Below are 26,551 nucleotides of genomic sequence, written 5' to 3' on the forward strand. Positions count from 1 at the left end.
TATGCTGGGGACTTCACATATATTTCTTGTCTCATTTCAACTGAATAAAACATCACGCTTCCCCAGCTCTTTGGAGATGCCTAAACCAGAAGTCAATCTGTCTATAAAATGCCTGGGCACGTTTTCTAAAAGTTTTTGTAGTGATGAGCATTCTTTTAAAAGTTTGATATTAATAATACTAAATATGAAACATAGCAAATAATAGAAATATTAGGCCTCTGGTATTATTCATATAGGGAACTTCTAGGTGAGGAAATTCCATCTGCCAATGCAGAGAGAACCTTTTCTGTAACTTATAGTTAACAAAGTTCATAGAGTGTTAGACTTGGGATTCAGAAAGACCTGAGTTTGAATCCTGCCTCAGATATCTACCAACTTTGTGACCCTGGGCAAGTCATTTAGCCTCTCTTAACTGCAGCTATCTTTTCCACTTCTCTACCTAAACTGCCTCTATGTAACTCTGAATGATTATTGCCTCAGACAAACTGAGATCTGGGAAAGATCTTAACTTAAAAAGGTCAAGGGTCTCCCACTTGCATCTGGAGTTATCTCCAGTCATCCTGATCTTGCCACTGGATCCAGGCAGTTCTCGGGGAGAGAGTCAGGTTGGTGACTTTGCACAGCCCTTCCTCATTTAAATCCAATTTACTTACAAGTCTTGACATCTCCTTCCTGATGGTTTGATCATCTTCAGAATGACAAACAGTCTCTACATAAATACTAATCCTCATTATATAGCCCAGAACACTTTGATGACAATCAGGATATGTCAGAGGAAGACTTGAATCTAGCTCTTTAAAGTTGGCTCTCCATACATGATGCAATGCTGCCTCTAATAATATTACTTTTTTTTTTTAGCCTTAAATTGTTATCCTGGAGTATTTCATGCCTTTGTGATACAGAATGGATGTCCCTTTTAACAAAGCCAGAAGAACACTACTAGCTCATATCTCTCTTGTACCTTTGTCTTTACAAAGGACTATTTTATTTTTTTAATCCTATTTTGGTTTTAAATCAAATTCCTTTCTGAGTGTATTCTCCTTCCTCCCCTCCCCAGGAAGGAACAAAGACTTAAAAAAAAAAAAAGAAACAAAAAAAAGGAGTTTAGTAAATCTAAGTGATGCATGAACTGGATCAAATGGTTTATGCTGTAGAGCACACCCCCAGTCCATCTCTAAAGTGAAGAGGGAAAAAGGTATTTTATTTTTCTTTTCTAAAAATGTTGATACCTTTTATTTTTCCATCATCTGCAAATACGAAGTTTGTGGTGAACCTCCCCCTATTGATCCAAGTGGACATCTTCTCTGTTACTTAGCATTTTGATGAGTTTTCAGCGGGTGGGAGAAGGATTAGGATAGCTAGATAGTGCAGTAGATAGAATAGTCTTAGAATCTGGAAGACCTATTTTCATGAGATCAAATCCAATCGCAGACATTTACTAGCTGGATGACCCTGAGTGAGTCACTTAATCTTGTCTGTCTCAGTTTCCTTCTCTATAAAATGAGCTGGAGCAGGAAATGGCAAAGCATTCCAGTATCTTTGCCAAGAAAACCCCCAAACAGTTCTGGAAAAGTCAGACATAACAGAAAACAGCTAAACAGGAACAAAAGAAAAACTTAAGTGATTGGTCCATGGTCCTACAGTCAGTTTGCACCAGGGGAAGGATTTAAAACCAGATCCTCCTGCCGATGACTCAGCTCATTATCCACTACCATCAAATTGCCCCTCTTCCTCTGTTTTTAAATATATCCCTCCTTTTCTATCAAGCAGCCTTTCTCTGTAGCAAAAAATGAGGAGAGATTAAGTTACAGTTTTCTACAAAATTAATATATTAACTGAACACAAGAGTATATCTTGTGTTCCACCTGCCTGATCAACAAAAGGACGGAAGAACCTTATTTTCATTTCTTCGTAGGAACATGTTGCTCATTAGAACTACATAGTATCCGGATTGTGATGCTATTCTTTCCATTTGTAGTCCATTCCATTGTAAGTCATTGTATCCATTGATTTCCTGCTTGTATTAGCTTCATTCAGTATTGATTGTGTAAGATTTCCCACGTTTCTCTGAGAATAAGAATTCATCATTGTTTCTGGTACAGTAATATTCCATTACTCTTGGGTACCACATTTTATTTAACTCTTTTCCATTTCATGGGCAAGTAACTAAAATCGTCTTCTGATAACGGCTGTAAGATGAAGGCAGCTAAGCGTTACCACCATCCTCATCTGTATGAGGCAACTGAGTTTTGAGGGACTGATGACATTACTGTTGTTAGTGCTGGAACTCATGAGACTCCAAGTTTTTTCTTTTTTTAGTTCTGGTTGCTGATCTCCATCTCAAGGCTAATACTGGAGCAAGGGAATGGGCCAGGGAGCCATAACAATTCTCGGGAACAGAATTATGGGCTGCCACAGTTATCTCCCTCACCTGATTCTTCCCTGAGGCTCATGATAAGAAAGTTGGAAATTCCAAGGACTTCTACCTTGGGAATAAAGAAATCCTGGAAAAAAAAGAGGACCTGGGGCTTTTTCATTCTTCAAAGGGGGCCGTAGCTTTATGGTAGGTCCTACTTTGGTTGAGTGAATAGTTTTTGAGCAGTGAGAACTTTTGGGTTAAAGGGTATTGATATTTTAGCCACTTTCTTAGTATAATTCAAAATTGTTTCAAAAATGGTAGAACTGTTTCACAACTATCAATAAGGAACATTTTCCCCCTTTCAAACTTTTAATTTTTAATGAACTAGAATTTATTTTCTCTTCTTTCCATGTCTTCCCTCTCCTTCCCCCCTACTAAAAAAAGGGCAGCTAGGTGGCACAGTGAATAGGAGGACCTGTGCTTAAATCCAGCCTTAGACACTTAAATTACCTAGCTGTGTGACCTTGAGCAAGTCACTTAACCCCATTGCCTTGAAAAAAACAAAAAAAAATCAGCCAACAAGCATTTAAGTGCCTGTAAGGAGCCAGGCACTAGGAATACAAAGAAAGGCAAAAAACTAGGTAGTGCAGTGGATAGAACACTGGGCCTAGAATCAAAAAGATTCATATTCATGAGTTCAAATCTGACCTCAGTCACTTAACACCATTTGCTTTAATTCCCCCCCCAAGAATAAAATGAAAAAACACTTCCATAGCTTTGCCAAGCAAACTCCCAAATTGGGACCCCAAAATGGGGTTGGACAAACCAGAACAACAGTTCAAGGAGTTGACAAAGTTTTTATCTAGAGTCCATACTTCTCTTTCAGAAGGTATGGCTAGAATGCTTTGTCATTGAATCAATCAGAATTCTTAAGTCTTTCAGAGTTGTTTGCTTTAATAGCATTGTTCTGATTGTATAAATTATTTTCCTGGTCCTGTTTATGTAATTCTTTGGTTCACTCAAGTCTTCCCAGGTTTCTCTGAAACCACAGTTTGTCCTTTCTTATGGTACAATAATATTATAAATTTTTTTCAGCCATTCTCCAAGAGGGCACCCCCTTAGTTTCCAGTACTTTCTTACAACAAAGAGAACTGTTAGAAACATGGTTGTATGTATGGGCCCTTTTCTTCTTTTCTGGATTGCTTTGGTATCTAGATTTTTTTTTTGTAAGGCAGACAGGGTTAAGTGGTTTGCCCAAGGCCACACAGCTAGGTAATTATTAAGTGTCTGAGACTGGATTTGAACCCAGGTACTCCTGACTCCAGGGCCGGTGCTTTATCCACTATGCCACCTAGCCGCCCCGGTATCTAGAATTAGTAGTGGTATAGCTAGGTCAAAGGGTATGCACAATTTGGTGACTTCTGGGGCCTAATTCCAAATTGCTTTCCTGAATGGCTGGACCAATTCACAACTGCCATCAACATCTTATAGTGTCTGTTCTGCACTGGGTGTAGACAACAATGGGGTGTGGGTAAGCGGTGGAGAGGACAAGATGAGGTGAGGGCAAAAAGGTGAAGACAAGGGAAATGGAAGGTGGGTCTTATACTCTTAGGGATATTTAGTGGAAGACATGGAGATTTGTGTCTGAGAGGAGTTGTATAAGACAAGCCATGGAGTCTTTTCTAGCCCTAAGATTCTCAGAGTCTTTGAAATAACCTTAGGACATACTTATAGGGCAACAGAAATAAATACACGAGTTTTAATGGGGGAGGGGAAAGGATTGTCGTGTTATTAATGGTGTGAAGGCTTCTAATGGCATCTTGCTTGCAGGCATAATCACAAAAATCATAGGTTCTTTTTGTGAGGGGGTTTCAACCAAAACCTTTAGTTGAAATGATATTCCAAAGACATCATTGGCTTTCCCTAGAGTGTAATATATTCCTTTGGGTTGGATTTTCATTTCCTCTGGTGCCATAATTGCATCCCATCTCTGATTCCATTATTCTCTCTCCATATGCCCATACCGCTAGACCAGTCATTTCTTGGGAATCAAAATTTAATGGAGAATTACAAATGAGAGAATTGATTCAATGCCTACCAGGTAGAACAGATGTATTTGATGGGCCTGAAACCATGGCAGGCTACTTAGTGGAGCCTGCTATAGGTGACCTCTTGCCAGGTTGCCAGGCAACAAAAAGCATGCATTCCCTTATTCATTGCTATGAAATGTTCCAGGCAACCCGTAAGTTCCTCTGTCTCTTGACTTCACTTCATATCTGATAGGCCCTGACCTTGTGGTTTTTTTATGGTGGAAGCTTCCACCATCCACCCCATTTTCCCATTTGAAAACCTTTCATTTTTCTTTTCTTTTTTATTGTTTTTGATGAATATAATCAACAAAAATCAACATTTCAACATTAAAAAAACAGAGAAGGGGGATTATATAGAAATCATGATTTCTATTACTTTGTTTTTGTAAAAGTAATACATTTAAGATGACAAAATTGCTTTGTTTCTATCATTTAAACCTCGCTTTCCTTTCTTCTTTTCTTTCTTCTGTTTCTAAGTATTTTGTTGTTATTTTTTACTTTTGGGGATCTCTCTCTTTACCTCCTAATTACCAGCATCCTCTGATACAGAAACCATCTCTCATAACAAAAGAACCTAGTCAAACTAGGAGTGGGAACTCCTTGGCTCTGCCTAAAAATGGAAGCATCTTATTCTCCCTAATCTCTTCCAGGCATGGGGAGGCATAAAATCATGGTTAAGTCCGTGATAATCTTATTTTCTTTTATATGATTGTGATCAGTGTATAAATTGTTTTTGTGGCTCCACTTTCTTGATTCTGCATCAGTTCATACAAGTCTTTTTAAATTTCTTCAAATGCTTCATATTTCTTAAATTTTATTTTTTATTTACATTTTGACTGGGTCTCCCTATGTCACTCAGGCTAGAAGTATAATCCAATACCTCTGCCAAGGAAACTCCAAATGAGGTCACAGAGAGTTGAACAGGAATAAAATGACTTAACAACAACAAAAACACTGTCACAGGTTCAAATTTAGTTCTTGAAGGAATCTCAGAGGCCCTCTAATTCATGTTGTAGATGAAGACACTGAGGCTTAGGGTGGTTGCATGACTGGCCCAACTGGTAAGTACCTGAAGCAGGATTTGGGTCCAGAGCGCTCCCCATCACAGTGTTCTTTCTCCATCCATAAACAAAGTTAGAAGAGAAACTGAGTCTACCCAGCACCTGGATGGCAGTAGATAGGTGTGGCAGAAACACAGGCAGTGTTCGGATCTAGGTCCTGCCACTTACTGCCCTGTGATGTTCCCCCACGGGTCATAGATAAGTCTATTAGATTCCATTAAACTGTGAGCTTTTTTTTTTTAATTTTTCAAGGCAATGGGGTTAAGTGGCTTGCCCAAGGCCACATGGCTAGGTAATTATTAAGTGTCTGAGACCAGATTTGAACCCAGGTCCTCCTGACTCCAGGGGCGGTGCTCTATCCACTGTGCCACCTAGCCACCCCTGTGAGCTTTTTTTAAAAAAAAATTATCTCCCTTGTGCTTCATGGTGCCTAGTTCACAATATAGGGGTTTAATAGATGTTTTCTGAGCAACTGTCTGAACCAGGGTTTTCAGTTTGCTCATCTGTAAAATGAAAAGGGTTGGAATAAATGATCTGTAAATGGCCTTTTCTACTTGGATTTTAAATCCTCCATATTAAACTGTTTGTTTTCACCTTGAGATCTATGTTTCTATAAAGAATCAAGAATGCCCCTGAGGTGGTGGTGGCTGCCATTTAGTTGTATTCAGGCTTCATGACCCCTTTTGGAATTTTTTTGGAAAAGATATTGAAATGATTTGCCATTTCCTTTTTCCAGCTCATTTCCCAGAGGAGTTAACTAGGGCAGACAGGGTAAAGTGACTTGTCCAGGGTCACTGAGCTAGGAAGTATCTGAGGCTGGATTTGAACTTAGGTCTTCTTGACTCTCTTCACTTAATCACCTAGCTGCCCCTACTGAGTGAGTGACCCACAAATAATATGTTACAAATCTTTAGTCATGAGGCCTAGGGTCACTTTTAACTTAAGCTGCCCACGAAGTTTTGTAAGTTGTTTTTGGCATCAATTTAGCCATGAGCATTAGAATGAGGTCAGGGGGAGTCAACAGAATTAAGTTGGTGGAAATGTGGGTTACAGCCCAAGATACTGGCATTGAACAGAAGTTGCCCCGGCAGGGCTGAGTGATGCCTGGGGGTCTGACCTAAAGTTTCTGAATTCCAACTCTAAAAATTAGCAGGAATGTTTTTTAAGATTCTAATTTTAGCATTTTAGCTAAAAAAATTAAAAAAGATCTTAGCTAAAAAATTAGCTAAAAGATGCTAATTTTAGCATTTAGCATTTAAAAGATGAAAAATTTACATACTTGCTTTAGGGGCAGCTAGGTGGCATAGTGGATAAAGCACCAGCCCTGGAGTACCTGGGTTCAAATCCAGTCTCAAACACTTAATTACCTAGCTGTGTGGCCTTGGGCAAGCTACTTAAACCCATTTGCCTTGTAAAAACCTAAAAAAAAACAAAACAAAATCAAACATACTTGCTTTAAAAGTTCTATAGAATAAACTTGATTCTCTCTTCCCTTTTTCCTTTCCCCTCCTCCCTTCTCTTCCTTTGTCTTTCCTTCCCTACTTGTTCCTTTCCCCCCTCCCTTCCCTTTCTCTTTTATTCCATTCCTTTCCCTTCCCTTTCTTCTCTTCCATTTCCTCCCTTCCCTCTCCATCTCCTTTCCCTTCCCTTCTATTCCTTTCCATTTTCTTCCCTTCCCTTTCTCTCCCACTCTTTTCTCTCCCCTTCCCTTCTTCTTTCTTTCCCTTCCCTTCCCTTCTCTTTTCTTTTCTCTCCCCTCTCTTCTCTTCCTTTCCCTTTCTTTCCTACCTCTTTCTTCTCTCCCCTCCCCTTCCCTCTTTCCTTCTCTTTCTTCCTTCCCTCTCTTCCCTCCCCTTCCCCTCTTTCCTTCCTTTCTCTTTCCATCTTTTCTTTCTCTTCCCTCCCCTCTTCCCTTTCTCTGTCCTTCCATCTTTTCCCCTTTCCTTTTTTCCTTCCTTTCCCCTCTTCCCTTTCTCCTCTCTTCCCTCTCTTCCACCCTTTTCTCTCCCCTCCTCATTCCCTTTCTTTTTCCTTCCCTTCCCTTTTCCATCTTTTCCTTCCCTTCCTCTCTTCCCTTTTCCTTCTCTCTTTCTCTTCTTCCTTCCTCCTTTTATTCTCCTCTCAGGACTCTACGGTACCATGAAAAGAATACTAGGCCTGTCTTGGGCCTTCAGGAAGCAGTTTGGACTGGATCGGCTCCTGGGGCCTGGTGGGGCCTGGCATGGCTGCCACTCAGCCCCCTTCCTCCTACTGATGCTTCCACCCTCTCTTCTTGTGTCCACAGAATATCATCAAGAAGGTGATCGGCCAGAAATTCGTGTACAAGTTCGTCTCCTTCCCCGAGATTCTCAAAATGGACCCTCACGCGGTGGAGCTGAGCCGGGAGAGCCTCCTGCTGCAGGACGGCGACTGTAAGGTGCCTTCAGAGGTCCGAGAGCATCCCAAGCACGGCCTGTCCGGCCTCAAAAGTGCCAGCCGGAACGAGTACATCCACTCGGGCCTCTACTCATCCTTCACCATCAACTCCCTCCAGAACCAGCCAGATCCTTTGAAGCCCATTAAAATGGAGAAGCTGGAGGAGCCGCTGGACGGGGCGGCTCCTCCAGTGGACGAGGTCAGGACGGTCATCAGGTTTGTGACTAATAAGACAGAGAAGCAAATCATGAGGCCTGTGGTGTCTCTACCGTCCACCTCAGAGGCTGCGGCTGCCTCGGCCTTCTTGACCTCTTCGGTCTCAGCAAAAATCTCCTCCTTAATGCTCCCTGGCACAGCCAGTGTGTCCTCCACTTCCCCAGCCTCCTCTCGGTCCCCATCCCTGTCCCCGGACTCTCCGCTCCCTTCAGAACCCAGAAGTCTCTTTCTAGAGTCCAGCTGCCGGGATTCGGACTCTCTGGAGCCTCTCAATCTCTCCTCGGGCTCCAAGACCAAATCGCCATCTCTCCCCCCAAAGGCTAAAAAACCCAAAGGTTTGGAAATCTCTGCCCCGCCGCTGGTCCTGTCCAGCAACGACATTGGCTCCATTGCCCTCAACAGCCCAGCCCTTCCCTCAGGATCTCTCACTCCAGCCTTCTTTACGGCACAGGTAAGACTTGTTCGTCGGGGTCTCTGTAGGCCTTGATTGACTCGGCCTAGTCCAGTTGGGCTGGATGGTCGTGCTTCCGGGCCCTGGAACCCTAAAGGAGAATGCCTATGAAATAGGAATGGGTTTCATGATGGAAACATGCATCACCAAGTCTTTTCCCTCCATCGAGAACACAGTTGAAGGAGAATATCCTGCCTGGGATGGCTTTGGATATTGGTCGGGGATGTCGAGGGGCCTATTTGTTCATATTAACTTACAGCACTGAGTTCTTTCCAATGGAAAAGCATTTTGGTGTAAGAGTTATTAGCGTGTTGAGTCTCATTTTGGTCCTTGTTAGTTGGGCCATGCAAATATTGTCATCATCTCCATTTCACAGACAGGAGGAAGCTGAGGCTCAGGAAGGTAGATGAGTTTAAAGACACTGTATTAATATGATAGATAATAATAACTAATGAATCCATAACCCAGGGGAAGCTGCAAGGGGCTTCAGGGGAAGAGCCTAGCCTAGAAACACAACAATTAGGGAAAGTCAAGAAAACAAACACTTCTTAGGCAAGGAAGGAGAAGGGAATAAGCATTTATATGGTGCCGACTGTATGACTAAGTGCTGGAAAGACAAAGACAGACCCTGCCTTTGAGGAGCTTACAGTCAGCGGAGGAGACATGGAGTAGGATAACAGGACAAATTGAAGATAATCCTAGAATTATCTGGAAATACTGAGGGGTAATCTCAGGGAGCATCACTTTTATATATTTATTATACACTATATATTTATATGTATTGTATTATATGCTATATATATTTATAGTTCCTATAATGTATTTATAAAATATATCATATATTCTACATAGTATATATTTATAATGGAGTTATTAAAATATACTATATATAATTTATTTTATAATGTTTTATATTTATATATTTTATATATTATTATTTTATATTTTAGAGACAAAATAAATAAAGCCTATAGAGAAGTGACTCATGTAAGGCTACATGGTAATTAGTGAAGGCATGATTATCCCTATTTTATAGAAGGAAATACTGAGACCCAGAGAAATAAAGTCACTAGAGGTGAAGGTCATCCAGGATTCTGGTTAAAGCTGATTCTGGAAAACATTATAAAATAAATTATATACTATATATAATTTATTTTATAATGTTTTATATTTATATTTTTATATATTATTTTATATTTTAGAGACAGAAAAAATAAAGCCTATAGAGAAGTGACTCATGTCAGGCTACATGGTAATTAGTGAAGGCATGATTATCCCTATTTTATAGAAGGAAATACTGAGACCCAGAGAAATAAAGTCACTAGAGGTGAAGGTCACCTAGGATTCTGGTTAAAGCTGATTTTCAATCCAGTGTCTCTACTGCTTTCCATTGCACCACCCTGCCTAGACTGGTTTCTGTATTTGCAATATCATGTGCTGTACTGGCTTCTAAAAACTGCCATATCCATTAGTTTCCTGGGAAAACCAAATCCATGATTTCTTAAGTAAGGTTGAAAAGATCAATTGAAATTCTCAAAGGATTACAGATCTGGTGCTAGAAGAAACTTTAAAGACAATCTAGTCCAAGGTCACACAGCTAGATGAGCATATTGGGGTCCTGGGGAAGGGAAGGGAGGTATCCAAGGTCACGTGATCATGTGGACAGTCAGGTTTTGAACTCAGGATCTCAGACTCCAGATGTCACATTCTACCCCTTGTGTTGTTCAGTTATGTCAGTTGTGTGTGACTCTCTGTGACCCCATTTTTCTTGGAAAAGACACTGTTATGGTTTGCCTTTTTTCTCCAGTTCATTTTACAGATGAGGAAATGGAGGCAGATTGGATAAAGTGACTTGTACAGGAAAATGAGTCCTCCCGACTCCAGCCCTGGTGCTCCATGCATTCTGGCATCTCCTAGCTGCCCAAGTCATTTCAAACTGGTGGAAGCAGGAATGAAAATCAAGAAAGGGGAATGGAATATTCATAATTCCAGTTTCTTCATCCATTTCTCAATCATTTTGGGCTTTATTTCAAAACCTTTAAAAAAAAAAGTCCTGCATCTTTTTCTCTAAAATAGAACTCTGTCTACTGGTCTGAGAACATACCCTTCTCCTTTCATGAATGGTTAGAACCATTAGGCTAGAAGAAAAGCACTGTTAGTGTTCTCTGTTCACTTGAAAAGAGACCAGGGATTGGGGTTGCCTACAAAGCAAGGCAGCAAGGCTCCTCTGATGCCAGATTTCTAAACTTGGGGAATAGGCTGGTTCTATTCCAGGTCTACATGCTGACAAAAGTAGTTTATTCTATAGCTATTCTATGTTCTTTGGGTACATTCTAGGCATGTCCTAATTCAATGCTAGACACAGAGCATGGGGGTCTGGAGTCAGGATGACCTGAATTCTATTCTCAGATACTTATGAGCTATATGTACCTGGGCAAGTCATTTATTTGCCATCTGCCTCAGTTTCCTTATCTGAGCACCTATATCTCAGAGTTGTAGTGGATAATTTTTAAAATTTTATTTATTTAAGGCAATGGGGTTAAGTGACGTGCCCAAGGTCACACAGGCAATTACTAAGTGTCTAAGGCCATATTTGAACTCAGGTCCTCCTGACTCCAATGCTGGTGCTCTATCCTACCTGCCCCTATAAGATAATTTTTTTAAGTATTTTGAAAAATTACAGGGATTATTAGATGCTAACTCTTCTTTATTTCCTCATCTTCTTGAAGGTAGAGGTTTTTTCTTTTTGCAAGGCAATGGGGTTAAGTGACTTGCCTAAGGTCACACAGCTAGGTCATTATTAAGTGTCTGAGGCTTGATTTGAACTCAGGACCTCCCTGACTCCAAGGTTGGTGCTCTATCCACTGCTCCACCTAGTCACCCCAGGCAGGGAGTTTTTAATGTTTTTTTTTGTGGGTTCTTTTAGTATCTCCTGGGTTAAATGTTTATTGACTCTTGGAGCAAGTCTACCAGTGAGTCCTTAGTGTGAGTGATAACAGCAGGTCATGCATCTTTTGTATATCGAATGAGACAATGACAAGTAACTATCCATATCCACATATATGTAGAAGTATAGTAGTGGTCACTGTTTGTCCATTCCTGAAGATCACCACCACATCAGGGAGGTGATGCCATGACAAGCATGTGAATTGGATTTGAATGGGGCGGGGGGGGGGGGGACTGTGCTAAATCACTAGCCTCACTTTCTCCTCTGGAACCATCTGGGTCTGGTGGCCAGATATGGATCAGGACGACTGGAGACGGTGCTGGTGGTAATCTGGGTTAAGTGACTTACCCAAGGTCACACAGCCAGGAAATAGTCATATATGTGCTGTACACCATACATATATATATATACACACATATATACCCAAATCTATAATGTATACACACATCTATTTCTATTGCCTTGTGACATTAAAACACTATAACTATCAGAAATGACATTATTATTGAGCAACTTTCCAGTCTACCCAGTGTTTTCTTCGATAGTGCCTTGTGAGACAGGTAGTATAAATATTTCTTCCTCTATCTCAGGGCAGGGGGCTGGGGCTCAGACGCACTTCATGAGTAGCCCAGTCCAAGGCTAGCTGTTGACTTTTGCCTCCCGACTCTAGTGCCATTTTCTCTAGAGTCTAGACCTTCTTTCCCACACACGTGAGGCGGTGGAGGAGGGGGAAGAGGAGCTGACGGGTCCAGGGAGCCAGATCGATTCCACCAGCGCTGGCAGCCATCAGAGTGACAGATGTCTGGGCCAGATGGCCTTTTCCTCCCAGGGAGAGCTTTTCAGGACAGTCAGCAGGACTGGAAATGAGCTTAGCCACAGTTAGACTCACAGCAGTACGTAGCTCAATGGAGGCCAAGAGAGCTGTTTGCTTTACAAGCAAGGGCACCGAAGGGTAGGGGTGGCCTAGTGACCTTAGTGGCCAAGAGTGGCTCACTGGTCATTGGTCTTGACCCTCCTTGAGCCTTGACCCAGAAGCCTCCTCTTGTCCGCCTGGGGCTCCAAGCTTTTGTCAGGATCTTAGAATGTGGAGCAATGGACCCAGACTCTCAAGGTGGAGGCTCCTTCCCTGGCACCTGCCTCTTGCTGGTCTTTCAGACCATAGAGCGAGGCCAACCGTCCTCATTTTACACACAAGGAAACTGATCCTAGATAGGTCAAGTGAATGACATCATGAGAAGCAGGATTGGGTTAGAACATTTTCCACTGCACAGTAAGGGCTGTTTTGTGGGTGAAATGATGCTCTCTTCTGCCTATTCCAGTTGGACTTGGGAGTCAAAAAATGTAGGAGTTTTTGGAGGCAGTGGATAGATAAGGAGTCAGGAATTCTGGACCTCTAACCTGCCTCAGTTTCCTGATCTGTAAAAAAAAAAATCTGAAAAAATTGCATACCACCTATGGTTGATGTAAAGATAAAATATTTGTAAAGCCCTTTGCAGATGTCAAAGCATCATTTAATGCTTGCTGTCATCCTTGTTTTCAGATAAGGAAACTGAGATTTAGGGGGACTTGCCCACAGCAGGTTAAAAGAATCTTATGCAAGTACAAAGAAGATTATCTTTGGCTTCACCAGAGTCAAGATTAGGAGCAAGTTACAGAATGTCCCAATGAGTTGATATGTAATTTAAACCGGATTATTTTCTCACTAAGCAAAAATATCATGCAACAAAGGCCAGGTAAATGGTTCAGGAACAACCCGGATCTCAAGGGCTTGGAGTAAAGAGAGTTTGGAAACTGCAGGCCATTTCGGACAGTTAGAGAACTCTCTCCCATGAAATTCCTTTGTTCTAAGAGTAAAAAGATATGTTGCAAAAATCTTGGAATGGTCTGGAACCAGGCTGGGGCGGGGTGGATGATGTGACATCTTGCCTTTCTGGAGATTGGTTCCAACAGGCTAAGAATGTGACTACATCACCCCATCTCTTTTCACCCTTCGTGCCAACAGAGGAAGTTTTACTTCTCCTTTCTTCCTTTAGTCATTCAACAAGCATTTCTTCAGGTCCTGCTAGGGTCTCATGTACTAGAGGATGCACTAGGTGATGGCAATACTCTATCCTCAAGGAGATCCATTCCGCAGGAAGGAAACAGCATATATACAGTTGGATAGTGAGAGGTAGCCTGGTGCAGTGGGTAAGGACCTGGATTCACATCCTGCTTCACACACTGTGACTTGGGACAAATTGCTTTAATATCTTGTGGGTCTCAGTGTGCTTATCTCTGAAATGAGGGGGTTGATGTCTAATCATCTAAGGAAATAGAAACTCATTTCTAGGGAGAGAGAGCACTAGCAGATGATGGGAGTGGTATCTGAGTTAAGCCTTGAAGGAATCTGGGTGAGGAGGGAGAGCATTCAAGGAATGAGGAAAGGCTGTGCAAAGGGCAGGGCAGCGACCTGGGGTCTTGCTTGAGATGATTAAGTACTGAGATTCCAGTTTCAGGGACTTGGGTTCAAATCCCAGCTCTGACCCTTACTTCCTTTAGGACCACAAACAACTCAATCTACATCTCTGGGATGTTCCTTCTATGTAAAAGGAGAGCCCCCCTTCCTATGCTGAATCTGTGATCTTAGTAATAGAATTACTAATTGTGAGACCTGCAAGGGACCTCGGAAACCCATTTAGCCCAACCCCCCTTTCCATATTGAACCTGTGATCTTAGTAATAGAATTACTGATTGTGAGACCTGCAAGGGACCTCAGAAACCCATTTAGCCCAACCCCCCTTTCCATATTGAACCTGTGATCTTAATAATAGAATTACTGATTGTTGTTAGATCTGGAAGGGACTTCAGAGACCATTTAGCCCAACCCCCTTTTACAGATGAGGCCCAGAGAGAGAGGTGATTTGGCCAATGGGCTAGTATCAGAATAAATGAAGACCAGAAATCACGTTTCCAGATTCCACTTCCCTCAACTCAAAATAACACTAATGTTGTATGTAGTACTATAAATTTATTGGAGAAAACAAAAGTTATTCATTTAATGCTTTAAAGTTAAAAAAAATTCTTCCATGTTGTCATTTGATCCTCATGTCAACCCTGTGAAGCAGGTGGCTATCACTCCCATTTTACAGAGAACATTGAGGGATAGAGATGAGTTAAGGGATTGACTGGGGTCTCACAATTAGCAAGTGTCTAAGGCAAGATCTTTCTTAAATTTTCTATCCTTTATGTATTTTCTATCCTTTATGCTTTTCATCTGATGAGAATATGAAACACTTTTTGGGGGTGGGGATAGAAGATGGAATGGTCTGGAATTATTTTATCAGAGTAGAGCATCCCCAGTATGGAACATCCATCCACAGGTGCAAAGCTGTGACTCAACCATTTTATTCACCATATTCAGAATTCTGAAATCAGTCACAAAGTGGGTAGTTTCACCATCAGCGTAGGAATATTCATGTCCTGAGATGTTTTCCTAAGCAAACATCAACAGGCAAACATCAGTGATTCAGCATTGACACTGTATTGGATGTTGAAACATTAAAGCTGACATATCCTTCTTTCATTTACCCAACTGAGGCGATGATTTGAGCCTAAAGTCATTTGCTAGGTATGAGATAAAGTGGGGTGTGGATGTGGGGGGCGAGATGGGAACAGGGGCTTTGATTTGTGAAAAGAACACACCCATGGGGGCAGCTAGTTGGCACAGTGGATAGAGCACTGGCCCTGGAGTCAGGAGTACCTGAGTTCAAATCCAGCCTCAGACACCTAATAATTACCTAGCTGTGTGGCCTTGGGCAAGCCCCTTAACCCCATTTGCTTTGCAAAAACCTTAAAAAAAAAAGAACACACCCTGCAGTCCCTTTGCCATTGACTTCTCCAGCAGGGCCACCCAGATGACCAGACTGGATGGCCTCCTTAGATCCTTCCCAATGTTAAACCTGGACTCCCAGGAATTCCAGTCAAAACTATGTAGTTGCTAATATATTGTCCAATATAGATTTGAACCAGGAAGTTGTTCACCCCACTTAGTTCAGATTTTTATTTTATTCAAAACTGTGATCTTATTGCTGTAAGGGAAATTCCATTGAGGAAATTCCCTCTCATAATGTAATTGGGACTCCCCCACCCCACCCCCATAATCTACTGAGTCTGGCTTGGGGAACGGAGAGGTTAAGGGATTTGCCCAGGATCAATATGTAATTAGATTTTTGTCTTATCAAGTTGCCCTTTCTTAGCAAGATTTTCCTCTATGAAGGTAACTGTCCTAATTCTCTATCATCTGTCTGTATACGTAGGGGATAGGAACTGGACCTGTTGTCATCAGTGCACAATTCCTAATACCAAATAGAGGGGGCTTTCATTCATGAAAAGACACAGATTCTGGACTTAAATCTGGCTCTTCAGGACACTGAGTTTGGCTATTCAATATGTCACACAGGACCCTGGTTTACTAAGATGAAATGTGCATTAGTTATTGCACTATTTTGGGGGGAGGCATTCAAGGTTAAGTGACTTGCCCAAGGTCACACAACTAGTCATGTCTGAGGTCAGATTTAAACTAAGGTCCTCCTGACTCTAGGGTCAGAGCTTTATCACAGAACCATCTAGATGCCCTGCTAGTTCTCTTTCAGCTCAGAGCAGAGGATCTGACAGGTTGGGTTTACCCTCTGCCCTTAAACTCTCTAATTTGAGGACTCCTGCTTGTTTCCACTGTCATTGCTTTTCTTGGAATCATGGTTAGTGCTTCATAGCTCAGCCATTCTAAGAGGATGATGGAGGATGCAGAGGTGCTGTCATATTGGATAGGGGCAGATGGTGATTTCTCCAGTAGAGGAGAGAATAGATGCATTTCAATTCTTGGCCAGAGAACGCTTTGTTAAAGGGATGGTTAGTGTATATCTAGAGAAGGAAGCAGCAAACACAAAGGGCCAGCATGGCCAGACTGGATTTAACCTCATTTTCTTCTTTAACGTGGTTCCTAGAGGGGAAGATTGGAGAAAACTTACCTACAATTAGATTTTAGTATAGTGTTTGAATAAAATCTCTCATACTTTCTTATGGATGAAGTGATATGGGCTGAACAATAGAATAATCATTAAATATCAGCTTGGAAGGAGATATCTTAAGCCAAGTTCTTGATTTGAGTCTATGAACTTTAAAAAAAAATTTGATAACTATATAAATGGAATTGATTTTCTCTGTAATCCCATGCATTTTATTTTATGCATATAAAACCATCTTTCTGCAAAGCTTCATCAGACTGTTAGTGGATTCCATGAAAAGGTTAAGTAAATCCTTGCTTGAGAGTAGTGCTCCTGGGAACTATTCTTGGCTTTACATGGTTTAACATTTTTATCAATGTCCTGGATGAAGATTTGGAAGTCACGCTTATCAAATTTGCAAATGACATATTAGCTAGAAGAAAGCTAACCTGTTGGGAGCCAAATAACTGAAGAGTCTGGGATCCAAAGAGATTTTAGGCTAGAACATGGGGAGGAAAACTAATAATATGAAATTTTAATAGAGATGAATGCCAAATCTCATGCTTGGGTTCATCACATTTAGAAAGAGGAGAGGCATAGCTAAACAGTGGTTCAACTGAAAAAAATGTGGGGATTTTCACAGATTGTAGATTCATTATGAGTCAGCGGTATGATATGGCAACCCCCAAAAGCTGTGTTTTTAAGCTTCATTTAAAACAGACAAGAGGGCTAGAATGGGAGGGGCAGGGCATGCCAATCACTGTGCTAAATACTTTATAAATCTTATCTCCCATCTCCCCAATGAGGGGTTCTTAACTTGGGATCTGAAAACTTAGAAAATTTCTGATAACCATTTCAACACAACTGGTTTCCCTTGACATCCTTTGTATTTTTGTTATGCATTTAAAAATAAGATTCTGAGAAGCGGTCCATGGCCTTCATCAGATTGGCTGTGACTGAGTGAACCTAGACTAGAGTAAGACTGGAGCTGGTCCTCCTGGCCTTTATGTTTTGTTTAAGGTCTAACATTGATACACTAGAGAGCAGTCAGAGGAGGAGAGTTCATGCCATCTGCAAACTGGATAAAGGAATTAGGGGTGATGGACCTTATGTGAAGTTCAGGGGCAGCTAGTTGTGTAGTGGATAAAGCATCAACCCTAGAGTCAGGAGGACCTGAGTTCAAATCCAGCCTCAGACACTTAATAATAACTTAGCTGTGTGACCTTAGGCAAGTCACTTAACCCCAATGCCTTACAAAAAACACACACACAAAAAAGTGAAGCTCAAAAGGGCATACAATTTTTTTAAGGCAGTCAAGGGGAAGAAAAATTATTTTGTTAAGTATGAGCAATAAGAGAAGCCGTAGAGGTTCAGGATTAGGTTTGATGCCAGGAAAAGCTTCTTAATAATTATAGCCACCCAAAAGTGCCACAAGAATTAGTGAGTTCATCATCCCTGGAAGTGTCTGAATAAAGCCTGCATAACCACTTGTCGTGTTACAAAGGGGATTCTGGTTTGCATAGGACAAAAATAGCATCTGAAGTTCATAACTGCAGGGGATGATAGCCTGGGAACTGGAAAAGCCCTCATTTTATGGATAAGGAAGACATGAACTTCATGCAGCATCTAAGGTCACACAGCAGAGAAAGTCTTGGTATTATAGATTTAGAATTGGAAGGGTCCTATTGAGTCTAACTTCATTTTACAGATGAGTAAACCGAGGGGCAAAGAAGTGAAATGACTTGGGGTCACACAGCCAGTAAGGGTCTACTAAGCAAGGGAGAAAACAGGAGATCACACAGGATGTACATATGCAAATAGATCCCAGACCTGAAGGACCATGTTGTTTCCTCACTGAAAAGAAAGGAGGTCCTTGCAGGTTATTTGATTTCCTACAATCCTATAGACACTAAGAGTCAGAGCTGGGATTTGAACTCAGATCCTCTACAACTTCAAGGCCAGTGCTGGACCTCCTCAAAGACAACATATAAAATTTAACTAGGGGGTGACTGGAATACTGGCCATGCCATTGACCAGATCAATGGGGACACCCTGGGGAGCACTGTAAGTTCAGACATGTTGAGTTTGAAGTGATGGTGGACCATCCATGTCTGCAGGATGGAAGAAATCACAGAAGAGGGAAGGGAAAGTGCCTCCTATGTACCACGATCTGATAAGCCCTCCACCTCATTTGAGCCTCACAACAATCTTTAGAAATGTTCCCCATTTTACAGTTAAGAAAGCTGAGACAGAAAGGTTAAGTGACTGATCCTGTTTACTAGCTAGTATAAAAATCAGAATTTGAACTCGGGCCCAGTACTTTATTCACCACACCAGTGTTCTTCCTAGTCCTCCTTAGAATATGATTTATTTTTCAGTCCTTAATCCCGTAGAGAGGACAGTGAGCCATAATGGAGAGGGAAACGGTTCAAGTCTCACCTACTGGTTGTGTGACTCTGAGCAAGTCATTTGGTGCCCTAATCATTTCTAGTCTTAGAAACTTAGTCTTAAGTTGAAGGGTAGGTGCTTAGCCTAATGAAATTTCAGGTCTCCAGCCCTTCACCATAATATTCTGCTTTCCTAATAATGACAACTTACTTCCCAACAAATTAAAAATCTGCAGGCTATTGCCACTTCTATGGCAATTGCCACTTCTATATGGCACCTCTAAATTTTGTAGCCCCCAATTCTCAGGCAGCCTGCCCACATGCAAGGAGGGAGCTACTGGCTCCTCTCCCTGGTTCTTTCCCATTAGATAGTTTCTTTAAGGGGGGAAGAGAATAGCCCCATTCAGGGAAAGGAGAAAAATCACTCACAAACCTTTTTCCCCTGGGTAAAACAAATGCCTTTAGTTCTAGGGGATTGGTGGAAGCAGGAGGGAGTGATTGGTGGGGGCTCTCCTGTTCTGAACGATTCGTCATTCCCACCAGAGTTCTAGCTGAGGCTTCACTTCCTTCACAGGTGGCCACATTTTCCTCACTGGTCCCATGGCCTTCTTTTTCTGGTTGGTGCTTGGTTCTTGTCCTTTTATTGAAAAACCAAAATGACAACTATATTAGAGATATACAGTGTGACTTACTGTAACTGAACAGACCAATAGGAGCTCAGAATACTCTGCCCTACCACAGGTTGGGCACAAATTGTTAATGTGAACATCTGGAGTGGGTTCTCTAACCTTCACCAGAGGGTTGACATAAGGCAGAAGTTTAAAATCAGGGTTACCTTGAACCTTCGCCAAGTTACAAAGGATTGTTAACCTCTAGATGACCTTCATTTTACATATGAGGAAACAGAGGCAAAGAAAATTATAAGATCAGAGAGTTAGAACTGGGACTTCAGGGATCATGTTTCAACCTGCTCATTTTGAGAGATGAGGAAATTGAGGCTAAGGGGAATCATAGGAATAGAGCGGGTCTATGATCAGAGGCTATCTATTCCAACTCCCATATTTTACTGATGAAGAAACTGAGGCCTCTCAGAGTCATGGTATCATAATCTTAAAGCTGGGAGGCTATCTACTTCAACTCCCTCATTTTCAAAATAAGGTAAACTGAAACTCAGGGAAGTGACCTCCTCAAGATCTAAGGTGTAAGACATGAGATTTGAACTCAGGTCCCCAAAGACAGGAATGGCTTCATTTTCTCTTTAATTCTTTAGCAGCTCCCATAGGGTTCAGCAAACAGCAGATTCAATCCCACATCATTCTTCCTGTGTGATCTTGGACACATCTGATCTCAGGCTCCTCATCTGTAAAATGAGGGGGTTGGAGGGTCTCTGGGGTCCCTTCCATCTCTAGATCTCTGATCGTATGATGAATGGAATACAAGAACTACTTCTGGAGTTGAAATACAGTCGACTATTCAAGGTTCATTGTCAAAAAGTGGCCTTGGAAAGACTGAATTGAATACCTCCCTCATTGCTCAGTGTGAGTGTAGCATCCTGAGCTCAGAATGGAGAGCTGAGTTTTAATCCTGCCTCTGACACTTAACTAGCCATGCCACCTTGGACAGGCCACTCAAACTTTAGGTGGTACCCTGGGTAAAAGTATAGTCTGCCTCATGTAAGGAGCTTATTGTAGAAACCACAAGCCCTCCTAATCCATGTGCATACAACAATAATAATTCACATTTATATATTACCATAAGGTTTACAAAGTACTACAAATAACTTTTCTTCTCACCACAACCAGATCCCTATTATGCAGATGAGGAAACTGAGGACCACAAAGCTTAAGTGACTTGACCATGATTCATAGGTATTATTTCCAAGTTAGCATTCCAACTGAGGTCTTCCCAATTCCAGGTCCAGTCCCTCTAAAGGGAATAATACACTATTTCTTTTCAGCTAGTACTGACTGATTCTTAATAAATGCTTGGAAGGATTATTATTTTTTTTTTGGCCTAGACCTTTGATTTCATTGGTATAAGGAACTCCTCACTGAAGACTCTTCCCTTACACATGCAGAATGACCCCCATTCTTTGGTTTATAGTCTGGGAGAGTTGGGGAAAAGAGGGGACAGCAAGGGACCAAGGAACTGGCCCAGTAGTCATCCAGACAGAATGAGTCAGAAGATGATCTTGAACTTGGGTCTTTCTGACTTTGAGGCCAAAAATCTATCCCCCGGGGCCATTTTAATCCAACCAAATGCTTTACTTTGGCTTATTTTTGTTGTATTTTTTATTTTTTATTTATTGCTTATTCTGTTTTCCAAAGACTTGCCACTTAAGTCTGGAGAGGCTTGCTCTGGAAGGCCAGTCACCAGGTGGTGATCTTTATGGCCATAGTAATTCCAGAAACCACCTATTTGAGCTTAAAAAGGTGGCTTCCATCTATGGTCCTGGAGGGAGTACTCTCTGTGGACTCCTGGTTGGGTTAGAGCTCTTCATGAATATGGACACCAGGGATCTTGGAATACTTTCTCCATGAAAAATTGATGAGGGGCTTTCTTGTGGTTGGATATGTAACCATGGAAGAGTCGAGGAGCTTCAGCTGAGCCATATCAGGTGCCTGTGGTATTGATCGACCAGAATGAGCTAGGTGTCTTCTGTGCTCATCAAATGTGGGAAGATTAAGAACTATGATCCATTCTCCTGAGAAGATAATGCAAGGCCATGGGTTGGTGTCAGTTTGATGTAAGAAAGCATCTAGATCAACACTCTCATTTTGCCGATGAGGAAACTGAGCCCAGGGGGTTAAGCCCAGATCCTCTCCTTCCATTCCATCACACTACCTCCCTGTGTTGAAAGGACACTTCATTTTTGAAAAACAAAATGAGCTTTCTTCCTACCCTCCCTTCTGAACCTGGTAACAAAATTAAAAAGGCAGTTCCGTAAAACTAATCAACAATTGACAGATGAAACTCTTTGAGAGCACCGGTGTCACACAGCAGGCAAGTGTTGAATTTGACATAGAAAGCCAAGGCCATAACTTAGTGGGGTCCCAAAGACCTCAGTTTAGATTTAGTTGCAGGTGCTGAGTAGCTTTGTGACCCTGGGCAAGTCAACTCAACCTGTTTGCCTCAGTTTCTTCATCTGTAAAATGGGACTGAAAATAGTCCCTAGATTGTTGGATTAGATGAAATATCACAAAGTGCTTGACAAACTTTAAAGCTTTATATAAATTCAAGTCAATATTATGATAATAGTTTTTAATTATTAACATGAGTTATAAATCATTACTTTTGTCCTAAAAATTCTTTTTGATTGAAACCAGGTCTTGCTCATTCTTAGCCCCACAGTCTCCATATAGATGCTGAACAATAAATATATAAGATGAATAAGGAACTGAATAGAGTAATTCATTTTTCTATTGCTGTATCCCCAACACACATCTGGCATTAGAGTGGGTACTAAATAGCCACTTTTTTCCCCCTTGGGAGACCACCGAGCTGTCTTACCCCGAGTCATATAGCTATTATGTATCTGAGGCTGGATCTGAAATCACAGGTCTCCTGACTCCAGGGCTGATGCTATAGCCATCTTTTTTGTTGTTGTTTTTGCAAGGCAGTGGGGCTGAATGTCTTGCCCAAGGTCACAAAGCCAGGTAATTATTAAGTGATAGAGGCTGCATTTGAATTCAGGTCCTCCTGACTCCAGGGCTGGTGCTCTGTCCACTGCACCACCTAGCTGCCCCTTTGGGGGAAAAGAAGTGGAGGGTTAGTGATATGTCTGTTAGGTCAAAACAAAATGGCCTGACCCATATGACAAAAATCTATCAAGGAAATGTAAATTCATTTTGGTGATCAAAGCTATTAATAAAACTTACTACAAATGGCCAAGATTGATGTAGCATTTTAAGGATCACAAAACATTTACATGTTTTCTCATCTGATCCTCACAACAGCCTGGTGAGGAAGGTGCTGCTATTACCATTTTTCAGATGAGGGAACTGAGGCTGAGAGAGGTGACCAAAAGCACTGGAGTCACCTAGCTAGTAGCTTTCCAAGGCAGGATTCAGCCCCCACCTTCCCAACTCCATGTCTGAGCTGAGCCACACAAGAGTATGAGTTCTACCTCCTGGCAGCTCCCATCAACTCTAGGACTCGGGATGTCTGTCCTGATTTCACTCTAGGCTGACTCCCTGCACAACTTAGGAAGCATCCAGCATGATGCAATCGGTGAGTGTCTTGGCACCTGCTGCCATCCCTCTCAGACAAAGGCCTTCATTGACATCACAAGCTTCCCGAGGGAAGCAGTTCCTAAGCTGCTAGGGTTGAGAGCTTTCCCTTCAGAGAACAGGACTAGTGCCGGAGGCTCAGGGTCAGTGTTTTTTTATTAACTTCTCGCTGACTCGAAACTAGGAATTTCTTAGTTGCTCTTTGCTCACTCCTCTGGGAAAGCCTTATTTTTGGCCTTTAAATAATCTGGCACCGGATAGATTACTTAAATAAAACAAAACTGAATGTGGCCAGAAATGATCACTTATGTAAGGCAAATGGGGTTAAGTGGCTTGCCCAAGGCCACACAGCTAGGTAATTATTAAGTGTCTGAGGCCGGATTTGAACCCAGGTACTCCTGACTCCAGGGATGGTGCTTATCCACTGTGCTAACTAGCTGCCCCTGGTTTAGATTTTTAATCTCTTTGTCAATCAACTTGGTAGAAGACAGTCTAGGAACAAGTAGAATTCCAAAACAATGTCAGACAGGCCTGGAAAGGCATCCTTTCCAGGCAGAGATCATCAGTCTTCTCTGGGTCTTGAATACCTTCTCCTCAGTCTCATGAAATCTATGGACCCTTGCTCAGAAATGTGGTTTTAAATAATTGAAATATTCAATTCACTTCTAAGTTAGCAAAAATGAATAAGCCCTTCAGTGCCTTCAATGAATAAATGAAAATGTATTAAGTACATTCTTGGTGAATGAATCAATGAATGAAAAATTAAGTGCCTTCTTGGTGAATGATTTTAAAAAAAAGCATCAAGCATTTTCTGTGGCAGTACTGGGTGAACAATGGAATTTAAATGGACTCCCAGGGATTAAAAATTTATCAAGGTATTGAACATGGTCAACTCCACTTTTCTTTAAAGATGCAACAGGGTAATTTCTGCAGGAGGAGATGCAGATGAATGTGCCCTTTTTGTTTTGCAGAGTCCAAATGGATTGCTGCTGACGCCCAGTCCATTGCTGTCTAGTATTCACTTCTGGAGCAGCCTGAGCCCAGTGGCCCCACTGAGTTCTGCCCAGTTGCAAGGACCCAACACTTTGTTTCAGGTGGGTTTTGGAGATGTTTGCTGCTATTCCAGATGTGGGTCCCTTAGTGAATTTTTGTTGATATGGGGAGGAAAAGAACATCACAAAAGGAGGAAGGGATGTAAGGTTTGGGAACATTTTTTTTTTTAGTTTTTGCAAGGCAGTGGGGTTGAGTGGCTTGCCCAAGGCCACACAGCTATTACCAAGAGTCTGAGCCAGGATTTGAACTGAGGTCCTCCTGACTCCAGGGCTGGTGCTCTATCCACTGCACCACCTAGCCGCCTCCTCTGGGAACTTATAAAAGCTATTTTAATGCCTCTATTTTTGATATAAATATGGTAAATGTAAATTCCTATGTATTTCATTTGATGTCCATTTAGATGACTTTGGGGAAGAGCCCCCAAATTTGCTCAGTGTGCCCAAGGGATTCATATACCAAAAAGGCCAACAAACCTCTGATCTCTAAGGTCAGAGGAAAAAAGGAAAAAAAAAAAGGGGGGGGAGTGAACAAAAACCCTAAACTTATAGAAATGGGGTTCTTTCATTTGTAAACTATACTGAGAAGAAAACTGCACATAAGCTATCTTGGTGCAGTGAAGAATTGTTAGTTCTAGCATTCTAGATTGAAATTCTGCTGCTGACACTCTATTTGGGCATCTTTGACAAGGTACTTCATCTCTCCCAGCCTCAGTTTCCTCATTTATAAAATGAAGGGGAGGTGGGGAGGCTAGACCAACTCGTTTAGGTAATTATTAAGTGTCTGAGATCAGATTTGAACCCAGGTACTCCTGACTCCAGAGCCAGTGCTGTATTCACTGAGCCACTTAGCTGCCCCTAGACCAACTCTTAACTAGGTAAGTGTATGTTAACCTAACTGGTATGCCTTGTCAGTCAGTTAGGTTACCATGTCTTAGGCTTTGTAGAAAGGAATGTCAAAGACAGTTCTTGTTCTCCAGGTGCCCTCAGCCTAACGGGGAGGACAACAGGTATGGACCAACAAGATGTAGATAGGATAAGTGGGAGTTATTAAATGGAGCAGGGCACTAGTTCAGGGGGAACTAGGGGGAATCAGTATAGGTAAAGTGGGAGAGTGACACAGTTCTATGTCCAAGGACCAGCAAAGAGGCCAGTTTGGTTGAATCATAGAATACTTGGAAGGGAGCTGGGTCTGAGAAGCCGAAAAGGGAGCAGAGGGCCAGGGTAAGCACACCTTAGAATGCCAGAGCATTTCTATTTGATCCTTGAGATGATAGGGAGCCCCTGAAGTTCATTTGGGCCATGGTCATTGATCACTTTGGTGGCTGAGTGGAGGAATGGAGTTGGTCTAGGACTCATTCTTGCCTTCTAAAGTATCAGAGGTGAAATCTGAACTCACATCTTTCCAGTCTCAAGCCTGTTTGCTTCTCCACTACTACTCCTGTAGAGGGAAGTATCATCTCTTCCAACTTATCAAAGGAAAATGTGGCATTCTGCTTTTAAACATTCCAATGTATTGGTTTTGGATGTGTTTTCTGTGATGGTCAGCCAGCACACTATCACATTAGAGGGTTCAGGATTATAGTGGATTATTTTGGGATTCTGCCAAAACCAGGTTTGGAGGCACATTACCTGGTGTTTAGGATATTTTAAGGCAATACACAAGAAAAAGTCAAGGGTTGTTTTAAGTCCCAGTCTGCCTGGAGCTTAGCCATCTTCTCCTGGCCAAGGGGAGCTGATCCTCTCTGCCAGGATAAGTGGGGGAGAGCTGGTTTTGGTTGGGGGAAGGAGGTATGCTCGCAGCAGTATGCTCAGTAAGGATCAGATGCTTCTCTTGTTTGTGCTATTAAGTATCTTCAGCCATCTGCCCTCTTTTGCTCAGACAATGCTGCAGTCTAAGTAAGTTGACTTTTTTTTTTAAGGGATGGGGGCAAAAGGTAGGTAAGGTAGCTTATCTGTCAATTTTTTTCTCTGCAGTTTTCTGGGGGGGGGGGGGGAGAGGAGTGGGCTGAGAAATTTACTTACCCAATCTAATTCTGTGTGATAGTTGTTTAATAGATTTCAACTTAACACTTTAGTCTCTTTGAAACTCAGCAGAATGTATATTTGTAAGATTCTCATTTAGTATTTCAAAAAATTAACTGCAATTTTACAGTCACTAAATATGTGACAGAAAACCAGTGGGTCATACCTAGACCCTTATCAAAATAATGTTCTTAAGGGGCAGCTAGGTGGCGTAGTGGATAAAGCACCGGCCCTGGAGTCAGGAGTACCTGGGTTCAAATCCGGTCTCAGACACTTAATAATGACCTAGCTGTGTGGCCTTGGGCAAGCCACTTAACCCTGGCTGCCTTACAAAAAACCT

The 26,551-nt window shown here is 41.8% G+C and overlaps 2 protein-coding genes across 10 annotated transcripts in view; one reads left to right on the plus strand and one right to left on the minus strand.

Annotated features, from left to right (window-relative positions):
* Positions 1 to 26,551, plus strand: part of ELK3 (ETS transcription factor ELK3) — a 101,469-nt gene that overhangs the window by 64,166 nt on the left and 10,752 nt on the right. Inside the window, exons 3-4 of the mRNA XM_074226627.1 lie at positions 7,795 to 8,592; positions 24,109 to 24,231. Coding sequence (XP_074082728.1) covers positions 7,795 to 8,592; positions 24,109 to 24,231 — 921 coding nt within the window. The remainder of the gene's footprint in view (positions 1 to 7,794; positions 8,593 to 24,108; positions 24,232 to 26,551) is intronic.
* CDK17 (cyclin dependent kinase 17) overlaps positions 14,913 to 26,551 on the minus strand; it is a 166,764-nt gene continuing 155,125 nt past the window's right edge. For 4 of the 9 annotated variants that reach the window (XR_012476257.1, XR_012476255.1, XR_012476256.1 and 1 more), the window contains 2 exons: positions 19,342 to 19,545; positions 14,913 to 15,011 (listed from right to left, as the gene is read on the minus strand). Coding sequence is in view for 1 of the 9 variants with exons in the window: in XM_074226624.1 (XP_074082725.1) it covers positions 19,439 to 19,545 (107 nt within the window). In the remaining 8 variants the exon portion in view is untranslated. Of the gene's footprint in view, positions 15,012 to 19,329; positions 19,546 to 26,551 lie in introns of those variants that run through there. The other 5 variants (XR_012476263.1, XR_012476266.1, XM_074226624.1 and 2 more) reach the window with 4 other exon arrangements.

This window comes from Macrotis lagotis, chromosome 2 (assembly GCF_037893015.1).
Source record: "Macrotis lagotis isolate mMagLag1 chromosome 2, bilby.v1.9.chrom.fasta, whole genome shotgun sequence".
Lineage (NCBI taxonomy): Eukaryota > Metazoa > Chordata > Mammalia > Peramelemorphia > Peramelidae > Macrotis > Macrotis lagotis.